General features: G+C 42.3%; 1 protein-coding gene across 3 annotated transcripts; it reads left to right on the forward strand.

Moving 5' to 3' along the window:
- Positions 1,826–27,781, forward strand: CABYR (calcium binding tyrosine phosphorylation regulated). 3 transcript variants are annotated; one of them, NM_001348767.1, is given in 6 exon segments: positions 1,826–1,865; positions 4,810–4,982; positions 5,082–5,135; positions 22,671–23,893; positions 26,073–26,680; positions 27,697–27,781. In NM_001348767.1, coding segments are annotated over 3 exon segments (1,302 nt in total). In that variant the 5' UTR covers positions 1,826–1,865; positions 4,810–4,834; the 3' UTR covers positions 23,771–23,893; positions 26,073–26,680; positions 27,697–27,781.

Below are 27,928 nucleotides of genomic sequence, written 5' to 3' on the forward strand. Positions count from 1 at the left end.
TTCTAACCCACTGGTTTTCTACAGTAGGAGATTCCTGAGCTGAGTTTTAAAGGAGGAGAAGGATGTCTCAGGCTTTGGACCTGGTGAGCAAAGGCACAGAGGTGACTAACAGCATATATGTTCAGATCTGGTCTCAATAGAGTCAATGGAAACCAAGTGGTAAAATGAGACTAAGTTACACAGAGGTTACACCAAGAATGTTGCATTTCCGTAGATTTAAGGATTTGCAGGGTGAGGGCAAGGAGTAATGTACAAAGTAGATTGACATTTTAGATAGATGCCCAGTGACTGAAAGAGATGGAACACAAGGACCGGAAGATTGTAAAAACCACTTCAAATCATGAGTTGTAGAAATCAAAGCAGCAAATAATGGTTTGAAAAATTTTGTTGTTAAAATGTTTTCAGTATAACAATTTGCATTTCATAGGGACTTGGACAAAACAGTCATTGCAGAAATGTGGAAGGAGTATAAGTTTGCCTTCTAAGTTACAGATAATTCAGCACAGTACCAAACATAATTTGGTGTTCAAGACCCAAGAAGGTTGGTTAGGCGACACAAGCGTACCCGTCTCTCATTCCAAAAGTCACCATCAGTGGGGCCTCTAAGGTTTGTACTTGGGCTTCTTAATATCTGTTTCTCTACACTTTAAGTATAAACCAAACCACCAAAAATCATGACAACCTCATTTCTCTTTTATTTACACTAGCAAAGTGGGGCTGGGAGAAATAAGGACCCCCAAAAATGTACCATCTGCAGCTCTATCACAAAGTCTAAAAGAGCATTTCTACTTTTCAAAGGTAATCTTTATGGGAAAGCGGGCTTGATAAAAAGCACTCAATAATGACGAATTACTATTCTCAGAAGGTGCTGTGTGCCACATACAGATGTAGGCTGGGGCCTTAGCACTGCCACTTACTGCCAAGTGTGCTGGAAGTCTTAATTTTTTCTACAGGAAGAAAAAAACGGCTTTGTCAGTTTTTAGCGGTTGACTTAGACTGATTTTTGTTGCTTTTTAAACATGAGAAAATGGGTTACAATGAAGGCTGCTTGGAATCTCATAATTGTGACTGTGATGTTATTTAATGCCCAACGCAAATAAGAACCTGGATGGGCATAAAAGCAGAGAGGGGATATATTTTAAATGAGTTGGCATTCCTCTATTTTGGCAAAACGGAACTGAAGTTACATCGTCCTCTTGTAACCTGCTGCTGACAGTCTGGTTTAGGGAGGTACTTGTGCCTGGTGTATTGCAAGATTCGGAATTATGGAGAGAAACCTCAGGATCAATGCCAAGTTCTCTTTTGATAGACGAGTTTCTCAAGAGGAAAAGCGCTGTGTTGTATAATATCTTTGTGTCAGTTTTATGTACATCGTGGCAGAAATACTCCTCTAGGGTGACTGGAGAACAACAGATTATTGGAAGAAGAGTAGTGTGAAAAGGAGAGGTGGCAGCAAGATAGAATTACTGTAAACCTATTTCCTTCCAAGCCAGCTCTTACTTTAGATTGAGAGATCCAAAGCAGAGGCGCCGTCTCCTTGACCAACCCTGACTCCTGGCCGTTTGTAAATGCCAGTTTACCACGTCATTTTGTATTCTATTGGAAAAGGGGAAGAACGCCTCCCGGTTCCTCGGAGTTCCGGCCTTTGTCCTTTTCGGCTCACCATTGGCTGAGACCGTTGAGCCCACCCCCACCCCCACCCCTTCCGCTGCTGTCCGGGCCTTCAAGCACGAGGGCGGGACTTTGTGACGTAGGCCTGACGTCTCCAGGGGTATATAAGACCCTGCGGGAGCGCGGACTCCTACAGGAGCCGCCGGCAAGGGGGCTGCGAGGAAGCTCATTAGAGCGTAGCCGGAAAGGAGAAGGTGCGGCGAGTCTGGCTCAAAGGCACCTGCCTTTCTCCCCGCTTCCCAGCGGCAGTTAGGAGTTCGCGGTGTCTCTCGCGGTGGGGTTTGCGGGCGGTTCCTCAAGTGTCGGGACAGCGTAGGGCTCCGGAGTGGAAGGCCTGCGGGCTGAGGAGGGCCCACACCAGCCAGTGAGGCACCAGCAGGCCAGTACCCGTGTGGTGGACTCGGGGTCCGGGCCGGCAGGTCAGCCACCGCCACCGCTGAACTAGGCGACGTGGAATCCGGACGCCCGCTGTCCCACGTCTTACCGCCCTCTCCATTAAGCCACCCAAACGGCAAAACCATCACAGACCCCAGCCTAGGTCTTTAGGGAGTCAGTAGTGGGTACCATTTTCATTTTCTGTGATTCCGAAGCTACCACTCTTGCATCCTCAGCCAAAGGCACCGTTTTCCTGCTCAGGCGTTCCCCCTATGTTATGGGTTAGCGGAAGTTCTCATTTTGATGTGGAGGGTGGAGATTGTAAAATTTGTTTTTGACAAACATTGCTTAAAGGTGAAGTTTGAGGAGAATAAGTAAGGTGTAAGCGTCTGTATTTGTGCCTTTACCCTTTGATTACTTACAATTGGTGTTAGAGTATTTCTCATCTTCTTCAGGACAGTTCTTTGTACGGGACTGCTTTGTAGGATGCTCAGCATCCCTGATCCTAGGGCGCTTAACAGCCCCGAACATTCACAACATCTGGGAAGGGGTGGGAGTGCAGCATATTTAGGATCATTGAGTGGGTGCTCTCCCCAAGATTGGCAGCACCAACTGCTGACTGACTACAGAGAGTGTGTTTTGTTAGCTCCATCATGGTTACTGGTAAGCCACTTTCAAAACATGACCTATCAACTCACACTGGGTGCAAGGATGTAATTTAAAAATATATATGTGTGTGTGTATAAATGTAAATGAAATGTATGTGCATCATCCATTTAATTACCACCTATGTCCCTTAACGTTTAGCATATGGTCCTGCCAGAGCTGCACTACAGGTTTTTTAAAGATGGTTTAATTCAGTAAAGCTCCCATTAAATGATACTCTGATAGTAAGTTTTCATTAGATTGAATAAGATACCCTTAATTATATTCTCAAAGGTTTTGCTTTGGCTAATATTGATCATTTTTTCCCCCTGATCTTTGGGAAGATGAAATATGCTTTTAAATATTCAACATTTTGCTGTGACACATTAGTTACTCTTTCTTAGAGGTTTGTCCCTTGTATAATTGCTGTAACTAAACTGTGCCATTTAGCCCCATGAAACTCATTACTCTCTTTACTACAGAGATATTGTTGAGGACGTGGTTCATTATACCACACTATTCTCCTCTTTATGAAGACCCAGAGGAGAAATTTCTCCTGGGTCTTAGTACCCAGAATATCTGTGATTCTCCCAAGCAACTGATTTGTTTTTTATCTCAAGAAACCTGAATTGGAGCTCTCTTGTGCATCTGGATAAGGATCTGGCATTGTCACTGCAGCAGCTTGGGTTGCTGCTATGGCAGGGGTTCGATCTCCCTGGCCTGGAAACTTCCACATGCCATGAGTGCAGCCACAAAAAAAAAAAAAAAAAAAGAAAGAAAGAAAGAAAGAAACCTGAATCATTTAACCAACTGTTTTCTATTTGATGGCCACTTGGTAACTCAGGAAGCTGATCTGACACTCAATCTCTAGTGTAAGACCTACGGCTCGTATTTGGGATACTAACCTTACCTCTGGTTTCATCCTATTTTTCCTACAATAATTTTCCTCTCAACTACTGAACAGATAGCCTTAATATTTAATTTTGTTCTTATGTGTATTTATAAACCACCTTAAATAATTTTTTAGAATGAAAAAGAATACACTGACACAGTTTAGGGTGACAACATCTGCAACTCAGAATTACAAGTAAGACTATGCAATACCCATGTTACTACTTAACATCCAGGAAGGCAAAAGAGGGGGAGGAAAAACTAAAGCAGAGGTTTAGGGATGATCTGAGAAAAGAGGTACATATGGTGGTAGGTAGTACAATACCACGAGTAACTACTCTGCTTAATGTTAAAAACAAAATTAAATTTAAAACTAGGAGTCCCTTGGTGGCACAGCAGGTTAGGAATCCAGTGTTGTTGCTGCTGTGTCACAGGTTTGACCCCAGGCCTGGGAATTTCTGCATGCGGCAGGTGAGGCCTCCCCCAAATTTTACGCTAAAATATGTACACTTAAAGATGATCGCTGTGTCTGGGGATATGTTTGGAAAAGAGAAAAAAAGATTTTTGGGGGAGAAATTCTACTTTGTACTCTATTAGAATGTACAGAAAAGCTGGTTGCCATGTGGTTTGGAAAGATGTTTCTGAGACATAGATAAATGAGCTTAATTTATCTTTGATTTTTCCTGCACAGAATGTTTACTAAATTTTATAGAAACAGGTTTTGTTTGGTTGGTGTTCTTTGCTTTTAGTACCATTCTGGAGCTCCTGATACAGACTTATTTAGTAGTACTAGATTGCTCATCTGTACATGATAAGTTGTTGGTAGTATGGTTCTTTTTTTAGCTACCATTAAAAATTGGCCAATTTGGAGTTCCCGTCGTGGCTCAGCATTTTACGAATCTGACTAGTATTCATGAGGACGAAGATTTGATCCCTTGCCTTGCCCAGTGGGTTAAGGATCTGGCATTGCTGTGGCTGTGGTGTAGGCTGACAGCTATAGCTCTAATTTGACCCCTAGCCTGGGAACCACCATGTGCCATGGGTGAGGCCCTAAAAAAAAAAAAAAAAAAAAATTAGCCAATTTTACTAGAATAAATACCTAGAGATTAGAACTAAAGCTAGTAATTTTAATGGAAGATGGATTTGTTCTTAAAAACTATAGTTAGTTCATAAAATTGTTAATGAAAAATGAATATACTATTTATAAGACTTTTTTTTTTTTTACAGTTGAGATTACAAACATCTTGCTAGAATGATTTCTTCAAAGCCCAGACTTGTCATACCTTATGGCCTCAAGACTCTGCTTGAGGGAGTTAGCAGAGCCATTCTCAAAACCAATCCACCAAACATCACCCAGTTTGCAGCAGTTTATTTCAAAGAACTTATTGTATTTAGAGAAGGTTTGTTATTGTTTTAGATAATATATTTGTTACTTTGAAAAAGAAAGCTTTTTAAATTGGCAATTTTATGTATCTGATTTCCTGTATTTATTTCTTCAGGAAATAATTCTCTGGATATAAAAGATCTGGTTAAACAATTTCATCAGACTAAAGGTAAGTACCATAGTTTAATAAAAATAATATATAGTAATAGTTTAATAAAGATCTAATTATAAATTATTGCATCATTCCTAGCATAAGTTCAAACTTGAGTGATCTCATATAATTTCTGCTTAAATAATTTGTACTGATGTTTAAGTAATCACATTGATGCTTTATTATTGAATCAGTTTTTTTTTTTTTTTAATCTGAGAACTGACATTTTGGAGGATTCAAAATCTTAAAAAAGACAAAAAATAGGAAACATGCCTTTTGCAAACGATTTCATAAAATAAGACCTAGAACAGTGTGTATAAACTACTATTCAAACCCTTTCCAATATATCCTGAATTTTGTGGTAATAAAGACTCAATAATTTGAGTATTATGAGATGCATTACTTAGGAGAGCTGTATCAACAGTCTTCTTGGAAGATTATTTTAAGAGAAAAGGTCAATCACCCTTTTTTTCTCCCCATGATAGTTTAACTGCAGTCCAGCTTAGAGGACAGGAGATCAATGTTTCTGTTCCAAGTGTGTCTCTATGTAGTGAAGAGCGAGGTTTTTCATTGCAGGTGGTCTCTGGCCTGCCTCTGTGACCTAAGGCTGTATATATGCTTTTAAAAAAGTTGTGTTTTATGTATATATGTGTAAATGTCTCTTATGTGAACATGAAGCATGAAACTGAGCTGAAGGAGTCGGGGGGAAAAATGGAAATGGCAAAGTTCACATGATGAAAATCTGGGAAGATCAATATAAGAAAAACAGGATATATTGATTAACTCCCAAGGACAGGCACACATATCTAAAAGAATGGTAAGAAAAAACTTTAGGAAGAATTTTGTGGAGAAAATGGTGACTTACAGTGATTGTGAGAAATAGCTAAATAATGCTACACTGCTGACCAGTGTTTTGGAATGACCATAGAGAAAGGAAATGTAGGATCACTTTGATTCTCAGCCACTTTGGTGATATGAAGTGGTAACACAGACAAACTAGGGAGAGATCAGGGGTAAGACCTAGGAAAATGTAAAAATCATGAGCGTTTGGATCTACAGTGAAAGAAACACTCAGACAAAAAGCAAGGTTAAGAATAGGAAGAGTCAGCATTTCGGAGTTCCCACTGTGGCTCAGTGGAAATGAACCTGACTAGTATAGTATCCATGAAGATGCAGGTTTGATCCCTGGCCTCATTCAGTGCATTAAGGATCCGGCATTGCCGCAAGCTGTGGTGTAGGTTGAAGATTCAGCTTGGATCTGGCATTGCTGTGGCTGTGGTGTAAACCGGCAGCTACAGCTCCAATTGGATCCCTAGCCTGGGAATTTAGTTTGTTGCGGGTACAGCCCTTAAAAAAATTTCAAGGGGTGGGAGAGTGATCTGCTGTGCTTCAGGAATATTTTATTGTCAAGTCTGGCTGCTTCCCTGCAAGGTCTTGATGGCATTTTCAGCTTACCGTGGGGAATAGATCTGGGGTTTGCTTACCATCAGCAGGATATACACACAAGTGCTCCAGCACTGACCACTCTCCCCCTTTCCATGAGCCTGGCTTCCCAGGCAGTCAAAGTTCCTATGGCCTTTGTACTTGTGTCTGTTGTGCCAAGAGCTATGTCTGAAAGGACCGGGTGTGCAGACTTGCTTGGTTTAGAATGGTGATAAAGTCAGTGAATCTTTATGGTGGTAGGTAACTAAGTAGTAGCCTTTGAAGCTAATTTGTTTACTGAAGAGTTTACCCACCTTTCAAACTAACAAGTGTTTTTTGCTTTGTTTTTTGCTTTTTTTAGGGCCGCATCCACAGCATATGGCAGTTCCCAGGCTAGGGGTCCAATCAGAGCTACAGCTGCTGGCTTACACCACAGCTCATGGCAATGCCAGATTTTTAATCCACTGAGCAAGGCCAGGGATCAAATCCAAAGCCACATGGTTCCTAGTTGGATTTGTTTCCACTTCACCAAGATAGGAACTCCCAACCTAGCAAGTGGACTAAACTGATGGATTTTGGTCTAGATAGGTTAACATCTTTGAATCTCAGCATTCAAAATTAACAGATTGAACTAATGGAGCAGCCATATTTTCAATATGGAGTAGGAGATTCCCCTGCCTTTTCCCTCCAGTAACAATAGATATCAAGGAAATTGATATAGAGTACAGATAATCCCAGCAGTAAGCTCTACAGTATGGCTGTAGAGACAGATTGCTCTTTAGGGCAGTTGAGTAGTTTAGTGCCTATGACTACCTCAACTACCTAAACTGCCTAAACTACAAACTACTGCTAGTTCTAGTTTACCAGAGAGTTGGGAAGGGAACATGGAAGAAGGACCAGAAAACCTAAAAGTTATGGTCAATATCAACTTGGCTCATTTTGTCTGCCTTTTGTTGTCATATCAAATGGCTTCTTTTTTGGGGGGAGTTGGGGGGCCCACACCCACAGTGGGTGAAGGTTCCCAGGTCTAATCGGAGCTAGAGCTGCTGGCCTATGTCACAGCCGCAGCAATTCGGGATCTGAGCCACGTCTGCGACCTACACCACAGCTCACAGCAACACCAGATCCTTAACCCACTGAGTGAGGCCAGGGATCGAACCCACAACTTCATGGTTCCTAGTTGGATTCGTTTCCACTGTGTCATGACAGGAACTCCTCAAATGGCTTGTTAATGGACAAACAGTATCCATTAAGTTGGGTCTGTCATAGACACCGCCCAAGTCCACCTGTCCCCAAGAAAGCATCACTCTGGTCTAAAGAGGAACTATCTGGAGATATGCATGCATCATAAAGTTGCCACTAGGTAGGGTATTTCCTCTCCCAAGTGACAGCCTCCTACCTTCTGACTGGCTTAATTCTTCACCTGCACCTTCTGTGGGAGTTTTGGGTAAATCTGGCTGCATGATTTTTCAGTTCTCTACAATAGAGATGTAGATACAACATCTTCTCCTCCTAAATAGAACTTGCCTTATGGGGATCCCAGTTTTAAATATACGTGGTGGCACCTATTATATCCTACATGCTCTGGGTCTGTGGCTCTCCCTGGCTCTCAGTGACTGACAATATGGGGAAATGAACCATACCTTGAGGACTCAGTTAGCTGACCCTTATTCTGGTCTTTTACTTTCTTCAACGTGAGCCTAGATCAGCCTAAAGGACAGCACCAGTTTTTAAAACCTGGTAATGTGGGCAAGAGCTAAACTACCATCCCAAATGCACTGGTCCCCACTGTCTCCCAGGTATCAGATGTATCCTCCAAAGTTATTCCCAAATTGGTCTGTTCATTGTGCAGCAGCATTACTACCAAGCTTGTCCGTATGCACAGAAAGCACGGAGATAAGTACATCCTGCACATAGCATTTCAAACATTTCATTCCAGGATTTTTTTCCTAGAAGGAGCCAAATTTTTGGTAGGATTTACCATAGGACCAATAATGTTTATCCCTCTCCCCAGTGCTTTCAAAATTTCATGCAGAGTTGGGTGATGAAAGAGGGAAAAGAGACAGACTTGGAAGCAAACTTTTCTCACTCCTCTGTCATCTCTCATCTTTTCTCCCATTTTCCAGATCCTAGGACTTTTAGGATGGTCTCTGGCTCTATCTGGGCCTCCGGTGTGGCATTTCACATGTGCTTATTTATAGAGCAGCTCATGTAGGTTTAGCAGGATAAGGATCCAGCGCTGTCACTGCTGTGGCTCGGGTTTGAATCCTGGCCTGGGAACTTCCGCATGCTGGGGGTTCAGGGGGAAAAAAAAAAAAAAGCAGTCATGTAAAACACTTTTTTGGATCCTCCTCTTGATTTTCTGCAGTTGCATTAAGTAGGTCTCACTACTGTATGAATCAGTGAAAGTGCTTCTGTTTCTCAGTCTTCTCAGAATTTCTTCACTAATGCACATGACTCATTATTTGAGGGGATTTTAGATATTTTAAGGCAAAAAAGTTGTCTCAAGTTCTACCACTTAGTATATCTAGGAAAAGAAGGAAGAAAGGGAATGGAATTTATCGAGCACCTGTTTTGTCTGAGTTATTTATGATATATTTTTTCAATTAAGACAACTTCATAAGGTAGGTAATGTCACTGAAATTGTACTCAAGAAATACGAGCTCGAGGACTCATTTATTGTCTTTCTACAATAGACAGACTAACATTCTAGGATCCCTAGAGAAAAACCTTTTAGTGAAATCTCAGCTCTCTTTTCCTACCTTATCTCCCACTATTTTACTTCTTCCTCTCGTCAGCTTCTTGTATGGAGCCTGTAGCCGAGATTGTGCCAGTTCTGATCTTTTTACCACTCAGTGAAGAGGGCAGTGGTTTCTCCACAATAGTGGTAAATGAGATCCGACACTCTTAACACTATGCATCCTGCTAAGTAAGCCTAATTGAGTCTAGTTTCCAGTGTTAGCCCTGTCTTGGCTTCCAACACAGGCAGGAAATAGGTACCTCTTTGAAGAAGCAAGAAGGCCTAACCCACCGAGGGAATGTAAATTGGCACAACCACTATGGAAAACAGTAGGGAGGTACCTCAGAAAACTGAATATAGAACTACCATATGATTCAGTAATTCCACTCCTAGTCATATATCTGGGCAAAACTATAATTCAAAAAGAGATATGCAGCACTATTCACAATAGCCAAGACATGGAAACAACCTAGATGACCATCGACAGAGGAGTGGATCAAGAAGATGTGGTACATATACACAATGGACTACTACTCAGCCATAAAAAGAAAAAATAATGCTGTTTGCAGCAACATGGATGGAACTAGAGACTCTCATACTAAGTGAAGTCAGTCAGAAAGCGACAAATACAATATAATATCACTTATATGAGGAATCTAAAATAGGGCACAGATGACCCTATCTACAGAACAGAAACAAACTCACAGACATGGAGAAGAGATTTGGCACAAGGGAAACTCCATATACCACATCTTCTTAATCCATTCATCTATCAATGGACATTTAGGTTGTTTCCATGTCTTGGCTATTGTGAATAGTGTTGCAATGAACGTACAGGTTCAAGTGTTTTTTTCAAGTAAAGTTTTGTCTGGGTATATGCCTGAGAGTGGGATTGCTTGGTCATGTGGTATTTCTATATTTAGTTTTCTTAGGTACCTCCATACTGCTATCCATATGGAAGTACCTAATTGGACTTGTTTCTGCTGCACCACGACAGGAACTCCTGTATATCTTCTTTGGAGAAATGTCTGTTCAGCTCTTTTGCCCATTTTTCCATTGGGTTTTTGGCTTTTTTGCTGCTGAGTTGAATAAGTTGTTTGTATATTTTAGAGATTAAGACCTTGTGAGTTGCATCATTTGAAACTATTTTCTCCCATTCTGTAAGTTGTCTTTTTTTTTTTTTATGGTTTCCTTTGCTGTGCAAAGGCTTGCCATTTTGATTAGGTCCCATTGGATTATTTTTGCTTTTATTTCTATTGCTTTGGGAGACTGACCTGAGAAAACATTTGTAAGGCTGATATCAGAGAATGCTTTGCCTATGTTCTCTTCTAGGAGTTTGATGGTATATTGTGTTATGTTTAAGTCTTTAAGCCATTTTGAGTTTATTTTTGTGCATGGTGTGAGAGCGTGTTCCAGTTTCATTGACTTATATATGGCTGTCCAGTTTTCCCAGCACCACTTGCTGAAAAGACTGTCTTTTTCCCATTTTATAGTCTTGCCTCCTTTGTTGAAAATTAATTGCCCATGGTGTCTGGATTTATTTCTGGGTTCTCTATTCTGTTCCATTGGTCTGTCTGTCTCTTTTGTACCAGTACCACACTGTCTTGATGACTATGGCTTTATAACATTGCCTGAAGTCTGGGAGAGTTATGCCTCCTGCTTGGTTTTTGTTCCTCAGGATTGCTTTGGCAAGTCTGGGTCTTTTGTGGTTCCATATAAATTTCTGGATGGTTTGTTCTAGTTCTGTGAGAAATGTCATGGCTAATTTAATAGGGATTGCATTGAATCTGTAGATTGCTTTGGGTAGTATGGCCATTTTTACAATATTTTTTCCAACCAGGAGCATGGAATATCTTTCCATTTCTTTGAATCCTCTTTAATTTCCTTGATTAATGTTTTAGAGTTCTCAACATATAAGTCTTTCACCTCCTTGGTCAGGTGTATTCCCAGGTATTTGATTTTTTGGGGTGCAGTTTTAAAAGGTATTTTATTTTTGTATTCCTTTTCTAATATTTCATTATTAGTATACAGAAATGCAACTGATTTCTAAATGTTAATCTTATATCCTGCTGCTTTGCTTAATTTGTTAATCAGTTTGAATAGTTTTTGGGTTGAGTCCTTAGGTTTTTCTATGTATAGTATCACGTCATCTGCATACAGTGACAATTTTACATCTTTGCTTCCAGTTTGGATGCCTTTTATTTCTTCTGTTTGTCTGATTGAAGTGGCTAGAACTTCCAATACTATGTTGAATAACAGTGATGAGAGTGGGTATCCTTGTCTTGTTCCAGATTTTAGTGGGAAGGCTTTCAGCTTTTCTCCACTGAGTATTATTTGTGGGTTTGTCATAAATGGATTTTATTATGTTAAGGTATGTTCCCTCTACCCACTTTGGTAAGAGTTTTTATCATGAATGGATGTTGGACTTTATCAAATGCTTTTGCTGCATCTATTGAGATGATCATGTGGTTTTTGACTTTTGTTAATGTGGTGTATGACATTGATTGATTTGCATATGTTGAACCATCCTTGCGAACCTGGGATGAATCTATCAGGCTAATTTTCAATTCTTATGCAGCACCATAGTAGTTACGCACATCATTAAATATTGTCTTGAGTTTTTTATTCATATTAGATATTCATAATAATGTTTTCAGTTTCTTATGCCATATTCTATTTTTTTGCCTTTTAGAATCCATTACACATACTTGCAGCTATCCACTCTTACTAAACTAACACGGAATATGTCTATTTCGGGACTATACATACTACATTTTGTGAGGCTCTAGTGTACTCTGTACTTTCCTGGGCAATTTTTTCAAGTAAGGCTATACTGATTCCCCAGAAACTAGTATTATGCCAGAATGACCCTTTTATTTCTTGAAGTCCTGCATTTGCCTAGGCAGGGTATACCAAGGTAATAATTTCATTAAGTTAAAAAAATTTCAATGATTATCTGGTGATGTTGGGAGTAGGGCTTTAGTCACACTTTAACATTGTAAGCTTAATCATCTGGGGCATAGACCATACTAAAGAAGGCAGATAAATCACCAAGCAAATGATAGAGTCAAGAATTGGGGTCAGGAGGAGTTCCCTTCATGGTGCAGCAGTTAATGAGCCGGATTAGCATTCATGAGGATGCGGGTTCGATCCCAGGCCTCATTCAGTGGGTTAAGGACCCAGCATTGCCATAAGCTGTGGCGTAGGTTGCAAATACAGCTTGGATCCTGTGTTGCTGTGGCTGTGGTGTAGGCTGGCAGCTGTAGCTCTAATTCAACCCCTTGTCTGGGAACTTCCATGTGCCATGGGTGTGGCCCTAAAAAAGCAAAAAAAATAAAAAGAAGAATTGGGGTCAGACTCTTCAGTACAGGGTCAGGACTAAGAGAGGAGGGCGCTGGGGTGAGAAGCAGAAATGGAAAACCAGGAAAGCTAGGACAGCAAACCAAGCTGCCAAGATGAAGACAGGAGCCAGGAGATGTAAGAACATGAAGGAAGGACATCTGGGGTCTTATGGGTTAAATATCTTACTCTTCTATCCAGAAACTTCAATAGCTCCCTATTGTTCACAGAATCCAAACTCTTTAGTGTTGCGGGGATACTTTTAAAAAATATTAACCTAGTATAATCTGATTTCAGATAACCGTTGGTTTGTTTGTTTTTTTTGTTTGCTCTGTTGGATCTCCACCCATTGAAGGATTCATTTGCTTTAGGGAAAAGGCAAATATAGTCTGGTGCAAGGAAGTAATTATTCAGTATTAAGTTTCCAAAGTTCCTAATACAAGTTTTGCAGGAGCCTGTTTTTGCTGAGGGAAGATTTTCTTGGAATTTCCAAATCTGAATTTTGATTTAAGACCTAATGTTATCAGAACCAAGTTTTTACTTTATGTAAACCATAGAGGAGGGAGAAAAAGATAAGATACAAAGTCATTTCCTGTTGCAAAGGGAAGGGAAATGGAAAATCCTTCTCATCAATAGGATTGTGATGCTGGGGTGTGGTTCGTGCATGAAAAGCACTGGCTGAGATTGAAACTGGTGATATGGAAGGCACATAGAATCTCTGATCACAAGTCCCTAAGACCCAAGCAGGTGGCTTGTTCTTTGCATTCCTGGGTGCTCTCTAGAAGAATACATGCCTCCCAGAACCTGAGTGTAAGGTTATCATAGCACTGCATTTAATATGTCATATGCTACATTCAGCTCCCACACTATAATTGTCTTGATCAGATTTTCAGTAAATATTGAATAAAATAAATCAATGCTTTTGAATCAGTGGATTCGAAATAATGAAGAGTTTTTCTCGATGGGTCTGAGATAATATTTCTAGTTTCTTATGGCCTGTGTGTGGCTTTCAGTGGATCCAGATGTGTTTAGATTGTCCCAGGGTGCTGGATGGGGAAAAAGAGAAGTGACTCAACCCACTAGCAGTGTGCTGGGAAGAAAATAAAAACTGTCAGGTAGACCTTACTTGCTAAAGAGGACCAAATTAGGAGGGGGATCTCTCAGGCCTTGAGTGAAATAAGCACACAGGCCATACTTTCCACAGAGTAGAAACCTGAGTAGTAGGTACAGTGAAGTCAGAGACCAGCACCCTGCACCTAGGCAGTATGAGTTAAGCCTCTACCAGACGTAACTGAGAGCTAGCAGAAAAGGACAACCTGTGGATCAGAGCCAGAGCTCACTGTAGTATCAGATTCCCTCTTCAGAAACGGGAGACACTTTGATAAAAAAGGCAGTACCCCAAAAGACTGAATAATTAACCCAAACAGACTTTTAAACTAGAAGGGACGAAGATTTTTAACTAAGAGCAAGTCAGTTTTTTATTTGGGAAGGAGGCATTTTTTTTTAAATGATTTTTATTTTTTCTATTACAGTTGGTTTACAGTGTTCGGGCAATTTTCTGCTGTACAGCAAAGTGACCTAGTCGCACATACATGTATACATTCTTTTTTCTCACATTATCATGCTCCATCATAAGTGACTAGATATAGTTCCCAGTGCTATATAGGGCACGATCTCATTGTTCATCCATTCCAAAGGCAATAGTTTGCATCTATTAACCCCAGATTCTCACGCCATCCCATTCCCTCCCCCTCCCCCTTGGCAACCACAAGTCTCTTGTCCATGTCCATGAGTTTCTTTTCTGTGGAAAGGTTTACTTCTGCCATATATTAGATTCTGGATATAAGTGATATCATATGGTATTTGTCTTTCTCTTTCTGACTTACTTCACTTAGTATGAGTCTCTAGTTCCATCCATGTTGCTGCAAATGGCATTATTTTGTTCTTTATGGCTGAGTAGTATTCCATTGTGTATATATACCACATCTTCTTAATCCATTCATCTATCAATGGACATTTAGGTTGTTTCCATGTCTTGGCTATTGTGAATAGTGTTGCAATGAACGTATAGGTTCAAGTGTCTTTTTCAAGGAAAGTATATGGGTATATGCTCAGGAGTGGGACTGCTGGGTCATATGGTAATTCTATATTTAGTTTTCTGAGGTACCTCCATACTGTTTTCCATAGTGGTTGTACCAACTTACATTCCCACCAACAGTGTAGGAGGTTTCAGAAGGAGGCATTTTAATGCAAACTGAGATCAGCTAGAGAAAGTAGATAATGCTTTCTAGCATGTCTAAGTCATAGTATGTAAATTTTGATTTCTTTAAAAGACCAGGGCATGCAGAGCTTTCTATGATCTAAATCTATCCTACCTTTGCAATCATCTTTCATTTCATATCCTTACAGACTTTCTGCACCAGACATACGACTTGTCATCTTCTGCAAATGTGAAGTAATTTCAAGTCATTTGATTCTGGCTTATGCTACTTCTCCCTCCTTTCCCTTCCTTTTCTACCTTTTAAATCCTACATGTCCTTAAAGTCCAATTCATTATTTCATTTAACCAATATTTAAATTCCCACCCATTGCCAGACAGGTACTAGGTGAAATTGAGACGTAGCTAATGCTGAAGTTAACAAAGTTAACAAAGTTTGGGAAAAGGGGTTCACAGAAATTGAGCCCCATATCTATCCTGGTGGCATATTTCAAATTCATGTGCAGGAAAATAGAGGCCAGGCAGAGACTGGAAGTATCTCCAGGAAGAGGGAACAGAGAAGCAGAGTTTGGGGATACTAATGTGGCTGGGATTTGGGTGACAAAACACCAGAGAAAGGCACTTACAGAGGATTCCCCAAATGTCTGAAAAAACCTTTTTTTTTTTTTTTTTTTTTTTTTTGGCCAATGCCTAATCTGCTCATGTGTGAACTATAAAGCTTGAAAAGGCTTAGCAGAGATATGACATGATGGAGGATAATGTGAGAAAAAGAATGTATGTGTGTGTGTGTGTGTGTGTATGACTAGGGTCCCTTTGCTATACAACAGAAATTGACCGAAATTATAAATCAACTATAATAAAAATTTTTTTTAAAAGAAAGATAAAGCTAAGCAGAGAAGAGCTGTTGGGAGACTGAAAGCTAAGTAGGCATTTCTGAAGTGATGCAGTTTGGGGGAGGCTTAGGAGTTTGGCCTCAACCAAAATGAAGCGATTTTTTTCCAAAACCCTGGCAATTCAGTTGAGAACCCAGGAAGGTCATACCCTAGGAATAAAGACAATATGCTAGGCATAAGAGCAAAGCTGAAATATATCTATTTTAATAGAATCTAAAAAGAAGTCTCAGGAGGATCAGATTTGCCATTGTTAGAACAAGATATCAAAACCATCTAGAAGAAAATAATATAGTCAGAGTCTCTACAATGTCATTTACAGTTTCCAGCATACAATTAAAATTACCATTCATTCAGAGCAGGAGGAAGTGACTAATAATTAAGAATTAAAACATTCACTAGAATCAGAGCCAAAGAAGATTCAAATACTGGAATTACTACGCAAGAACTGAGAAGAACTATGATTAACATGCCTTGAAAAGGTGGGAAACTTTGGCAGAGTAAGAATATAAAAATAAGAAACAAAGAAACAAATGATTGGCATTCCCTTCATGGCGCAACAGAAACAAATCTGACTAGGAACCATGAGGTTGCAGGTTTGATCCCTGGCCTCACTCAGTGGGTTAAGGATATGGCATTGCTGTGAGCTGTGGTGTAGGTCACAGATGCGGCTTGGATCCTGCATTGCTGTGGCTGTGGTGTAGGCCGGCATCTACAGCTCCGATTAGACCCCTAGCCTGGGAACCTCCATATGCTGCAGGTGCAGCACCCCCCCAAAAAAAGAAAAGATTATTCCAGAACTGCAGACCAATTCTTTTTTTTTGTTGTTGTTTTTTGTTTTTTTTGTTTTTTTAGGGCCGCACTGGAAGCATATGGCTTCCCAGGCTAGAGGTTGAATCAGAGCTATAGCTGCTAGCCTGTGTCACAGCCACAGTAACTCAGGATCGGAGCCACATCTGCAGCCTACATCACAGCTCATAGCAATGCCAGATCATTTACCCACTGAGCAAGGCCAGGGATTGAACGCACATCCTCATGGATGCTAGCCGGATTTGTTTCTGCTGTGCCATGATGGGAACTCCTGAAGACCAATTCTTATTAGATGTCTTTACTAGCAGAAGTCAGAATTAGAAACTAAAAAACAGTATAAAATATCCAAATTGAAGCAGGGAGAAAAACAATAGAACAGAGTTTAAGAGATATATGTGGGACAAGCTCAAAAGGTCTAACATGTAATTGGAGTCAGAGGAGAAAACAGAGTAGATGGAAAAGTATTACCTGAGAAAATAATGGCTGAGAATTGTCTCAGTCTGACTGAAAGTTTGATGAACCCACAGAAGAACAAATACAAAGAAAACTACATTTGAGTAGATCATGGTCAAGTTGCTGAAAAAGACGAAATCATGAAAACAGGCAGGGTAAAAAGGCACGTTACTTTCAGGGAAATAATCAAATAGCTGATTTCTTAACAGAAACTATAGACTGGACTATGGAATGACATCTCTAAAGCGCTGAAAGCAAAAAGCTGCCAACCTAGAATGAATATACCCTCACTGAATATATCCTTTAAAAGTGCAAGAGCAACTAGCCACAGCAATTAGACAAAAGAAATAAAAGGCATCCAAATTGGAAGAGATAAAACTGTCACTGTATGCAGATGACATGATACTATACATAGAAAACCCTAAGGACTCAACCCAAAAACTATTCGAACTGACTAACAAATTCAACAAAGTAGCAGGATATAAGATTAACATTCAGAAATCAGTCGCATTTCTCTATACTAACAATGAAATATTAGAAAAGGAATACAAAAATAAAATGCCTTTTAAAATTGCACCCAAAAAATCAAGTACCTGGGAATACACCTGACCAAGGAGGTAAAGGACTTATATGATGAGAACTCTAAAACATTAATCAAGGAAATTAAAGAGGATTCAAAGAAATGGAAAGATATTCCATGTTCATGGATTAGAAAAATTAATATTGTAAAAATGGCCATACTACCCAAAGCAATCTACAGATTCAATGCAATCCCTATCAAAATTAGCCATGACATTTCTCACAGAACTAGAACAAACCATCCAGAAATTTATATGGAACCACAAAAGACCCAGACTTTCCAAAGCAATCCTGAGGAACAAAAACCAAGCAGGAGGCATAACTCTCCCAGACTTAAGCAATATTACAAAGCCAAAGTCATCAAAACAGTATGGTACTGGTATCAAAACAGACAGACCAATGGAACAGAATAGAGAACCCAGAATTAAACCCTGACACCTATGGTCAATTAATCTTTGACAAAGGAGGCAAGAGCATAAAATGGGAAAAAGAAAGTCTATTCAGCAAGCATTGCTGGGAAACCTGGACAGCTGCATGCAAAGCAATGAAACTAGAACACACTCTCACACCATGCACAAAAATAAACTCAAAATGGCTGAAAGACCTACATATAAGACAGGACACCATCAAACTCCTGGAAGAGAACATAAGCAAAAACACTCTCTGACATCAACCTCATGAATATTTTCTCAGGTCATTCTCCCAAGGCAATAGAAATAAGAGCAAGAATAAACCAATGGGACCTGATCAAACTGACAAGCTTTTGCATAGCAAAGGAAACCAAAAAGACAACTTAGAGAATGGGAGAAAATAGTTTCAAATGATGCAGCGGACAAGGGCTTAATCTCTAGGACATACAAGCAACTTATATAACTCAACAGCAAAAAAGCCAACCACCCAATTGAAAAATGGGCAAGACCTGAATAGACATTTTTACAAGGAAGATATATAGATGGCCAACAAGCACATGAAAAAAAAATGCTTGACATCCCTGATTATTAGAGAAATGCAAATCAGCTAGGGGCTGAATTGGAGCTGTAGCTGCTGACCTACACCACAGCCACAGCAACACCAGATCTGAGCCACATCTGCAACCTACACCACAGCTCAGAGCAATGCAGGATCTTTAACCCACTGAGCAAGGCCAGGGATTGAACCTGAGTCCTCATGGATACTAGTTGGGTTCATTACTGCTGAACCACAATGTGAACTCCGGCCCTCTTGATAATCTTTTTTTTTTTGTCTTTTTTTGTTGTTGTTGTTGTTGTTGTTGTTGTTGTTGTTGCTATCTCTTGGGCCGCTTCCGCGGCATATGGAGGTTCCCAGGCTAGGGGTTGAATCGGAGCTGTAGCCACCGGCCTACGCCAGAGCCACAGCAACGCAGGATCCGAGCCGCGTCTGCAACCTACACCACAGCTCACAGCAACGCCGGATCGTTAACCCACTGAGCAAGGGCAGGGACCGAACCCGCAACCTCATGGTTCCTAGTCGGATTCGTTAACCACTGCGCCACGACGGGAACTCCCCTCTTGATAATCTTAATGTAACAAATGCAAATACCCAATGAGAAAATGGATATTACATAACTCTTAGACTAAAAACAGACACAGAATCTAAAAAGCAGCATATACCACAGTCCCCGTCATTCATGTTTCCTTACTACTTCTAATAGCAGTTAGGACATCCCTTAGCTGCAAGTAACAAAACCAGTTAGCTGTGAAAACAAGTTATCTGAAGTGTGTATTCTGCTGCTAATACTGTAATCATCAATTACCTAGGTTCTCTGCTTTATCATTCTTAGTAGATCTTACTTGTCGCTTCATGCCACTGCTCTAGGCATCATGTCCATGTGTAAGGCAGGAAGGAGGAGGAAGTGGTGGCATCATTGGCACTTTTTTCTTTCATTAAGAAAGTAAAATTAGAGTTCCTTTCATGGCTCAGCAGTAATGAACCCAACTAGTATCCATGAGGACATGGGTTCCATCCCTGACCTTGCTCAGTGGGTTAAGGATCTGGTTGCCGTGAGCTGTGGTATAGGTCGCAGAATCCGGCTCAGATCTGGCGTTGCTATGGCTATGGTGTATGCTGGCAGCTGCAGCTCTGATTTAACCCCTGGCCTGGGAACTTTCATATGCCATGGGTATGGCCCTAAAAAGACAACAACAACAAAAAAGTAAAATCTAAGAAGTCTAATAGCCTTCACTTGTGTCCCATTGGCCAAGGGAGACTGATAGGTGTTCTGATAGAGGACATCAGAATGGACAGGGTAGGTTACACCTATACTTCTCCACAGGGGCTCCCTGGCATCTTGGATGGGGCAATTGTGTGGGGCCCCTTTCACACCTGCCCCATCTCATTTAAGCTTAACAAAAATTACCTAAGAGCCATTATATTAAATACATATTTCAGTCACTGTGCCAATCATGTTGTCATCTGTTTCTGTGCCTCTAACCTTTTTTTTTTTTTCCCTGTCTTTTTGTCTTTTTAGGGCCGCACCTGTGGCATGTGGAAGTTCCCAGGCTAGGGGTCCAATCAGAACTGTTGCTGCCAGCCTAAACCACAGCCACAGCAAGGCCAGATCCAATCCAAGTCTGCAACCTACACCACCGCTCATGGCAATGCCAGATGCTTAACCCACTGAGTGAGGCCAGGGATTGAACCTGCGTCCTCATGGATGCTAGTCAGATTTGTTTCTGCTGAGCCATGATAGGAACTCCTACTTTTGGTAATAATAGATATCGACGGGAACTCAATATAAATTTGTTACAATATGTGGTAACTCATATGCAAATATTTACTAAAATTCTCTCATATATTCTATACAAAGCCAAATGGTTAATCTAGAGCTTTGCATTTCAAAAATACTATTAAAGCTTAAGGCATCTGATCTTAATTTTTTACAATAATGAAATGTATCTATTAAAAATAGTGTATGTGACATATATACGTGTGTGCGTATGTGTGTGTGTGGACAGATACATATTTTTTTGGCCACACCCATGGCATGTGGAATTTGCTGGGCCAAGGATCAAACCTGAGCCACCGCAGTGATACTGCTGATTCTGTAACAACTAGGCCACCAGGGAACTCCCAGTACATATATTTTAAGTGTGTGTGTCAGGGGGAAGACCCTGCATCTTATCTCCCAGATTAGGAAATAGCTAATTTAATTTTAGTCAAATTAAAGATAGGAGCTTATAATTTTTGACATCACACCTCAAAATTTTCTCTTTTTAACTAGGTGTTGATTGATTCTTTCCCCATTTTCAGCAGCCAGTCTCTGCCTTCCATCTGCAGTCAGTCTTGAGCCAGTGTTTCCTGCCTCTGCCTCAGTGGTAGGAAGGATACTGGTGTTGATAGAGGATCTCTCTCTGGCCGTTGTGAGCGAGTGTGACCCCCTCTCATGTCTGGAGTCCCAGACTATTCCAGACTGACATCCTAGCCCCCATTTGGCTTTTATCAGTTCACTAAGACTTGAGCTGATACCTTACCAGGTAAGATAGTGGTGACCTTTCCAGGTGCTGCCACAGACAAGGGAGTTCTGTGGCCCTTTGCCCCCTGAAGGGGCTGGTTACTCTTCAGAAATCAGGTGACTTGACTGTCTTATGACTCTACTGATGGACTCATAGGTAGCATTTTGAGGTTTATTTGGCTTTTCCTCATAGTGATGGGCATAAGGTTTTATGCTACTTTAAGTGTCAGGCCAGGCTTATTTAAACATAATTTCCCTTATTCCTCCAGCCAGAGGATACCTTTTCCTCCTCTGAACTTCTACGGATCTTTATTGGGACCTTCGTTAAGTACTTACTCTTCTTTTTTTACCTATAATATCTGTATACCTAGCTTATGGCTCCTACTGAAAGCAAGTTTTATGAGGTCCTGTCTTAATATCCTCAGCAGTGCCTAGTCAGTGTTGAAACCCACAGCATAAACACACTCAGTCAGTGTCTTGGCTGGTAAAGGGCTTTGTTTGGAAGTGAACAGGCAATCCTGAAGAGGTGACTGGTTAGCACATGAGGTCATCGCTCTAAGCAGAGGAAGGGAAGAGTAAACATGGCTTTGCTGTCTTTCCCAAACGTTTCTCAGTGTGTGAGCGTATGTGTGGTATCTACGTCCAGAAGTAGACACCTGACTGAGTTGACAGCTCCTGTGGAAGGAGACACTGGAGGCCACTGTTCTTTGGAAAAGCAGCTGGACTCAGGAACATGTTGCCAAAATTCTGACTTGAAGCACATATGTTCTTGTAAGGCAAATTCTACTTTTCTGCAGATTTCGTAATATTACGGAAGTGCCTCCCCAAAGAGAAAATCCTCAGTCAAGTGAGCAGACGAGAAAGCTTTAGGTGGGTAACCACTCAGGTGGTTCGATGGCCGTGTGAGTGACAAGCAGAATGTTGAGTCCAAAAAATGACTTTATAGCAGTTTTCCAGCTCTAGGAGTTTCTGAATGTCATCAGCTGTCTTGAGCTTCAAAGCCATGGCTACTTCCTCATGTCTGAGAGTTCACTGAGCCCCACTTCCTGATCCAGGGTTTTCCGCTCCTCTTGTCTAGTCAGTGCTTCGGCTGCTTTAATGCACCTTGCCAGCAGGTGCTACCATGTTTAGATTAAAATTTATGATGTTTCCTAATGTAAAAATATAGTCCACTAGTTTTCCAGTTCATTAAGTTGAACTTTATATACCAGGTTTCTTAAACTGAAGAATGCCTTTGTTAACAGGACAGCATTTGTTTAACTACTAAGATATGACGTATTTTTTCCTTTCCTCGGTTTTGTGTGGAAATTTGTATTAAGAGCTTTATTTTCAGGCAGAATTATGACTCTCCCCTGATGCTGATTAGCTGAAGGTGGTATCTGATGATTAATTCTGTTGCTGTGCCACTTAGAGCCACTTATTTCTAAGGAAATGAACCGAGGTGTCTTTTGAGTGGACAAGGATGGGAGAATTTCATTCCTCACACTTACAGATGTTGGAAAGTAAAGCAACATGCTTTTGTACTTGTTTATCAATGAGACATCTGAATGCTCAACCTACTACTACTTTCTTTAAATTTCCTTTTTTTGTACACTATGTGCTCATTAACCCATCTGGTTTTTACTTGCAGTGGAGAAGTGGTCAGAAGGAAGGGCACAAGAGAAGAAACTAGAAGGTGTGAAAGAACCAGAAAGAACACCTGTGGTTTCCCAGGAACCTAAACGGATGGAAAAATCTACGGACACAGAGGAGGACAACATCACATTACCGCAGTTTAGCAACAAAACCACTCAGTTCCCATCAGTTCACGCTGAGCTGCTCTCAGACCCTGAGGACGCGACAGAAGTAGCTCACGGTCCTTCGAAACCGACCACCCCGAAGAATGCCACCCCACCCTCATCACCGCCGCCAGCAGCCGTGTCACCTGAGTTTGCCTATGTCCCCGCTGACCCGGCTCAGTTTGCTGCCCAGATGTTAGGTAATGTTTCACCTGTTCATTCTGATCAATCTGACATTTTAATGGTGGATGTGGCAACAAGTATGCCTGTTCTTTCCGAGGAGATGCTGAGCTCAGAGGTTGCTGAAGATACCGTGGTGGCCACTCCTACTGTGTACTCTCGAGGGATGGTGGCGCTGCAGGTTCTGAGCCAAACATCTGTCCGTGTAGATTTGGGTTCTGACACTACAGACGATAAGGCTGAATCACCAACGGCTTCCTCCTTCCCCTTGCAGGTTGAACAAGAACCTCCTGTTTATGATCAAGCTCCTGAGGTCCCTTTGCAGGCTGACATTGAGGTGACATCCACCATGCACATAGCATCTATCTATAAGGATGAGCCTGTGATCGAAGGAGTTCCTTATGTCGAGCAAACACCAGAACACATAGTTACCCCTTTTTCTGATCACGTGGCTCGTCCAAAAGGAAACGAGCAGTCACCACCTCTCAGTCCCATACTTGCAGTAGGCAAGACAGCCTCGGGTGTGTCTGAAAAATCTTGGGGTTCCACAAAATTTGTGCAGTTGGAGAGCGCCAAAGATGACTCCTCAGTGGAGTCATACGTGGAGGCAGACGGCGCTACTAAAGCAGTGAGCGCTGAGAACTCCATGCACCTGGAAGTGGAGATCTCTGCGCTCGTCCCTGGCAGCACCGGGCAGGAGGAGTCGTGGGCCAACCCCGCAGCCCAGGAGACGGAGGTCAAACCTGCGTTCTCGGGGGAGCTGCCGCAGTAGTGCACTCAGGCGCATCTGTAAGATCATCTAGTGGCCCCCGCCTTCCTGTTCCCGAAGGGCTTAATGAACCAGAAATGGAACCAGAATGGGAGGCAGCACCTGGACAAGGTTTGATGGAGCCAGGTAAGAAAACTCAAAACTACACATCTGGTGACATCTGTATGGTAGGTAACCATCTAGGCAAGAGGTCAGACGTCTTGGTTTCAAATAGGATTTAACACACCCATCCTCTTTAACGGCTTTGTTGTATTTGAGATTTGCTCTTCTGAGACGAGGGATTTCAAAGTGACATCACCGCGTGGCCCCAAGTTCGGTCACGTAGCACTTTTGCGTGGTTTTGCACGTCACGTCATGTAAAACATTCGCGCCTGTTGTCAGGTACAAAATACGTTCGCGCGATCTGAATACTCCTATTGCAAAACCGAAATTAAGGGGTGTTGGTTTGAAGTTTCTCACCTGTGACTGCAAAGATCAAATGACAACAAAGTATTGACACAGGTGGTGGCTTGAAAACATGAAAGAAACGGTGGTGTGTCTGACTGCTTTGCACTGAGGGAGGAGAGCTCTGCATAGGGTTTGGGGGGCTGGTCATGCACTGCCGAGGGAGCAAAGGCACAGCTGGCTGGAGCGCGGCAAGGTCAGGTTGAAGTTCTGTCACACAGGGGTGCGTGGAGCTGGCAGCCGCAGAACGGATGGGCAGGGCCCAAGTCCAGGTGCATTCCTGTGACACAGACACGATCTGCCTGGCCGTCTCCACCTGGTTAGGGTTTGGTCTGCCCACCCTCCGGTCACATCCAGACAAGTGCACCTCCCTTTAGGGAGGTGGGGCGTGTGGGAACCAGCCCCCCATTCCTTTTGCAGGAACTCAACTCTGACCCTTACCAGGACCAGGGTAATAAAGAAGTGCTACCATGGCAGGTGTTTAGAGATGAAATTTTGTCTGGCAGGGTGACAGGGATCCTGCACAGTTGGAAAGGCAGAGGGCAGCGTGCAGCAGAGCCTGTGGGGCCAGCATTATGCTTGTGGCTTAAGCAGCTCTTCCTCCCAAGTTACCATCCTATTTCCAAAGCACTGGGGAGGTTTCTCAAACCTTGAAGACTTGGCTTGTGTCTTTTTTTTTTTTTTTTTTTTTTTTTGTCTTTTTGTTTTTTTCAGGGCCACACCCACGGCATATGGGGTTCCCAGGCTAGGAGTCCAATCGAGGCTGTAGCTGCCGGCCTGCATCAAAGCCACAGCAACGTGGGATCCGAGCTGTGTCTGTGACCTACACCACAGCTCACGGCAACGCTGGATCCTTAACCCACTGAGTGAGACCACAGATCGAACCCATGTCCTCATGGATGCTGGTCAGGTTCGTTAACCACTGAGCCACAGCAGGAACTCTGGCTTGTGCCTATTTTTAATTAGCTTCAAGAACTATCAGTTGAAAGTGTCTAAAGCTACTGAAAATAGCTGTACCATGTGCATGGTGCTATTTTCTTTTGGGAGGAAGGAAAAAAAAAAAGATGCACTAGGGCCACAGGTCCCACATTCAGAAGGTGAGCTCCGCACAGTGGGGCAGCATGCAGCTCCTCCGGCCCATCTTCCGGGACTCAGTTCTCCCGGACGGCACTGTCTCCACTTAGGCGAGGCAGATGTGACCTGACCCTGGCCTTGGTGTCAGCAGATGGATGGCACCCCGAGACTTTTTTCTGACAATCCACTGTGTGACCTGCCAGCCTGTTACTGCCAGCCAGGACCTAGGACGTCAAGCCTGGCCCCAAAGGGTGCATGTGCTCTTGGGTTCCGAGTCCTAGATTATATGATGTTTTGTGTGTGGTGACAAACTAATGGGAGCTGATGGTGCCTGCGAAGGGCCAGCGAGACCTGATCATGTGATCAAAAGATGATGCCTAGTGCCGCCTTCCTCCGTGGAGAGAAATCAGTAGGTAGACACAGCAACACTCTGTTCAACTTCTGTTGATTTTTATGGTAGAGCCAGAAGCGCTGGCCCTCCACTCCTAAGGACCCTATAGAAGCCATGTCTAAAGTTAAGTTCCTGGAAATAGCAATTGAGAGAAAGACTGCTCTCAGCCACATCCCTAGTGTCCCCGCCACTTGCTCTCACAACACGGTGCTCGTTTTCCAACTGTACAGAATCTTCCTTTCACATGACCAAACATAATTTCACCCTCTCTATAGCATGCTTTATGGCACATCTTACTACAGCTGTTTATATGTAAAAAAACCAGACATTTCTGTGCATAGCGCCTGATACAGAGACCAAATCTCTAATGCCTGCAAATTTTTTTTTTTTTTATAGCAATAGCAGCAGGCGAAGCAGGACAGCCACCACCATATTCTAACACGTGGACCCTTTATTGTCTAACTGACATGAATCAGCCAAGTCGCCCTTCACCGCCACCTGCACCTGGGCCTTTCCCCCACGCAGCCCTCTATTTATCTAACTCTAAGGATCCACAGTTTCTGCAGCATCCACCGAAAGTTACTTCTCCAACTTATGTGATGGTGGACGACAGCAAGAAGACCGGTGCCCCGCCCTTTATTTTGGTAGGCTCCACCGTTCAGGAGGCACAGGATTGGAAACCTGTCCCTGGACATGCTATTGGTTCTCAGCCAGATGCCTTGAAGAGATACGCTGCAGTACAAGTGCCCATTGCTGTTCCTGCAGATCCGAAATTCCAGAAACATACCCCAAACTCCCAGAATGCTAGTCCTCCTCCAAGTGGACACGATGTCCCCAGACCACAAAGCCCAGTTTTCCTTTCTGTTGCTTTCCCGGTAGAAGATGTAGCCAAAAAGGGTTCAGGATCTGGTGACAAACGTACTCCCTTTGGAAGTTACGGTATTGCTGGAGAAATAACCGTGACTACTGCTCATGTTCGCAGAGCAGAAACATAAAACTGGCAGGTAAACTCTCCTACCGTAACACGTGCGCCTTAACACGCTTGGGTTTTCAGCAGTTTGACCTGTTGACCTGGGGAGTGAAATATTTTCAGGCCCTGAGTTGGGTAAGCTTAACTTGATGTGGATACTGTCCCCCACCTCCTTACCACCCGTCACTGCTAAACGCAGGGTGGGTGCAGCACCGTACCGGCTGTGACACACCAAGGACCTGGGGCCTGAAACATGGACCAGTCAGCCCACTCAGTTACCTCTGAAAACTTGGTTCTGTGTCTAGCCCTGTAGAAGATGCCAAAGGGGATGGATTAAAAAAAAAGACACTATCACATGTGGGGACTTACTACAATTTGCCTGGCAGGTTTAAGGGGCAGGGAGGAGCAGAGAACAACGGGAGGGCAAGGTGACCAGTGCGCTAAGAGCCTGCTCCCTCTTACTGGGAGTGCTTACAGTGGAACGGACAGGCTGGAAACACATTAAAGAGCTGAAGGGACAAGTGGTGTTAGCTGTGGATAAGGAGGTTTTGTCATGCCTCATTAAAACAGAGGCCAAGGTCAGGAAAGAGCATGGGGGTTCGAGCCGCAGGGAGGAGCTGGGGAGCAGAGTATACACCACAAAATCAGACATGAAGAGGGGACCATGGAATTCAGAGCCCTGCCTCCCAAATCAAGACACTGGGATTGAAAGTTCAACGGGGAGCCGGAAGAATGCGGGCAGCTGAACATCTGATGGACAAAAGCTAGATGGCAGTTATAGGCAGGTATTATGAACCACAGTTCATATATTTAAGGAGAGAACGCTTATCAGAATATCTTAGCATTGTGTGCATTTACGTAACTCTTTGTAGACTTTCAGCTGGGTTGTCAAAATGGCTGTTTTGGGTATGAGATGGTAGGATATTTTAGTGCAAGTGCACAGGTAATCAAGATCTTCATAGCAGAGCAGGAGGATAGAATTTAAGATTTCTGATCTTTCATTCTACATGGTCAATTTTATAATTTAACTGTTTACATTATTCCTAACAGATGCCGAACACGACACTGTTTGAGTCGACGTTCAAGGTGGAGTTCGCCACCAAGCGTAATATATCAATAAACTTCATGCAAGCATACAATCCTGTAGTCTTGCTTGCTTTGTAATTTAGGGGGTATACAAACATCTGAACACAAAAGGTCTTAAATCTTTGCAGAGTTGTCACAGGACACAATAGCACCTACCCGCTCTTACTGTATGCACTGTAAAATAAGAACATTTCCA

The sequence above is a fragment of the Sus scrofa genome, chromosome 6 (genome assembly GCF_000003025.6).
Source record: "Sus scrofa isolate TJ Tabasco breed Duroc chromosome 6, Sscrofa11.1, whole genome shotgun sequence".
In the NCBI taxonomy this organism is placed as follows: domain Eukaryota; kingdom Metazoa; phylum Chordata; class Mammalia; order Artiodactyla; family Suidae; genus Sus; species Sus scrofa.

What these genes read in the sequence shown, in the direction of transcription:
- CABYR (NM_001348766.1), top strand. Translation starts at nt 4,835, where the DNA reads ATGATTTCTTCAAAGCCCAGACTTGTCATACCTTATGGCCTCAAGACT. An exon ending in ACAATTTCATCAGACTAAAG is followed by an intron (nt 5,136 to 22,670) that starts GTAAGTACCATA and finishes TTTTACTTGCAG; the next exon opens with TGGAGAAGTGGTCAGAAGGA. An exon ending in GTTTGCTGCCCAGATGTTAG is followed by an intron (nt 23,019 to 26,072) that starts GTAATGTTTCAC and finishes TTTTTTTTATAG; the next exon opens with CAATAGCAGCAGGCGAAGCA.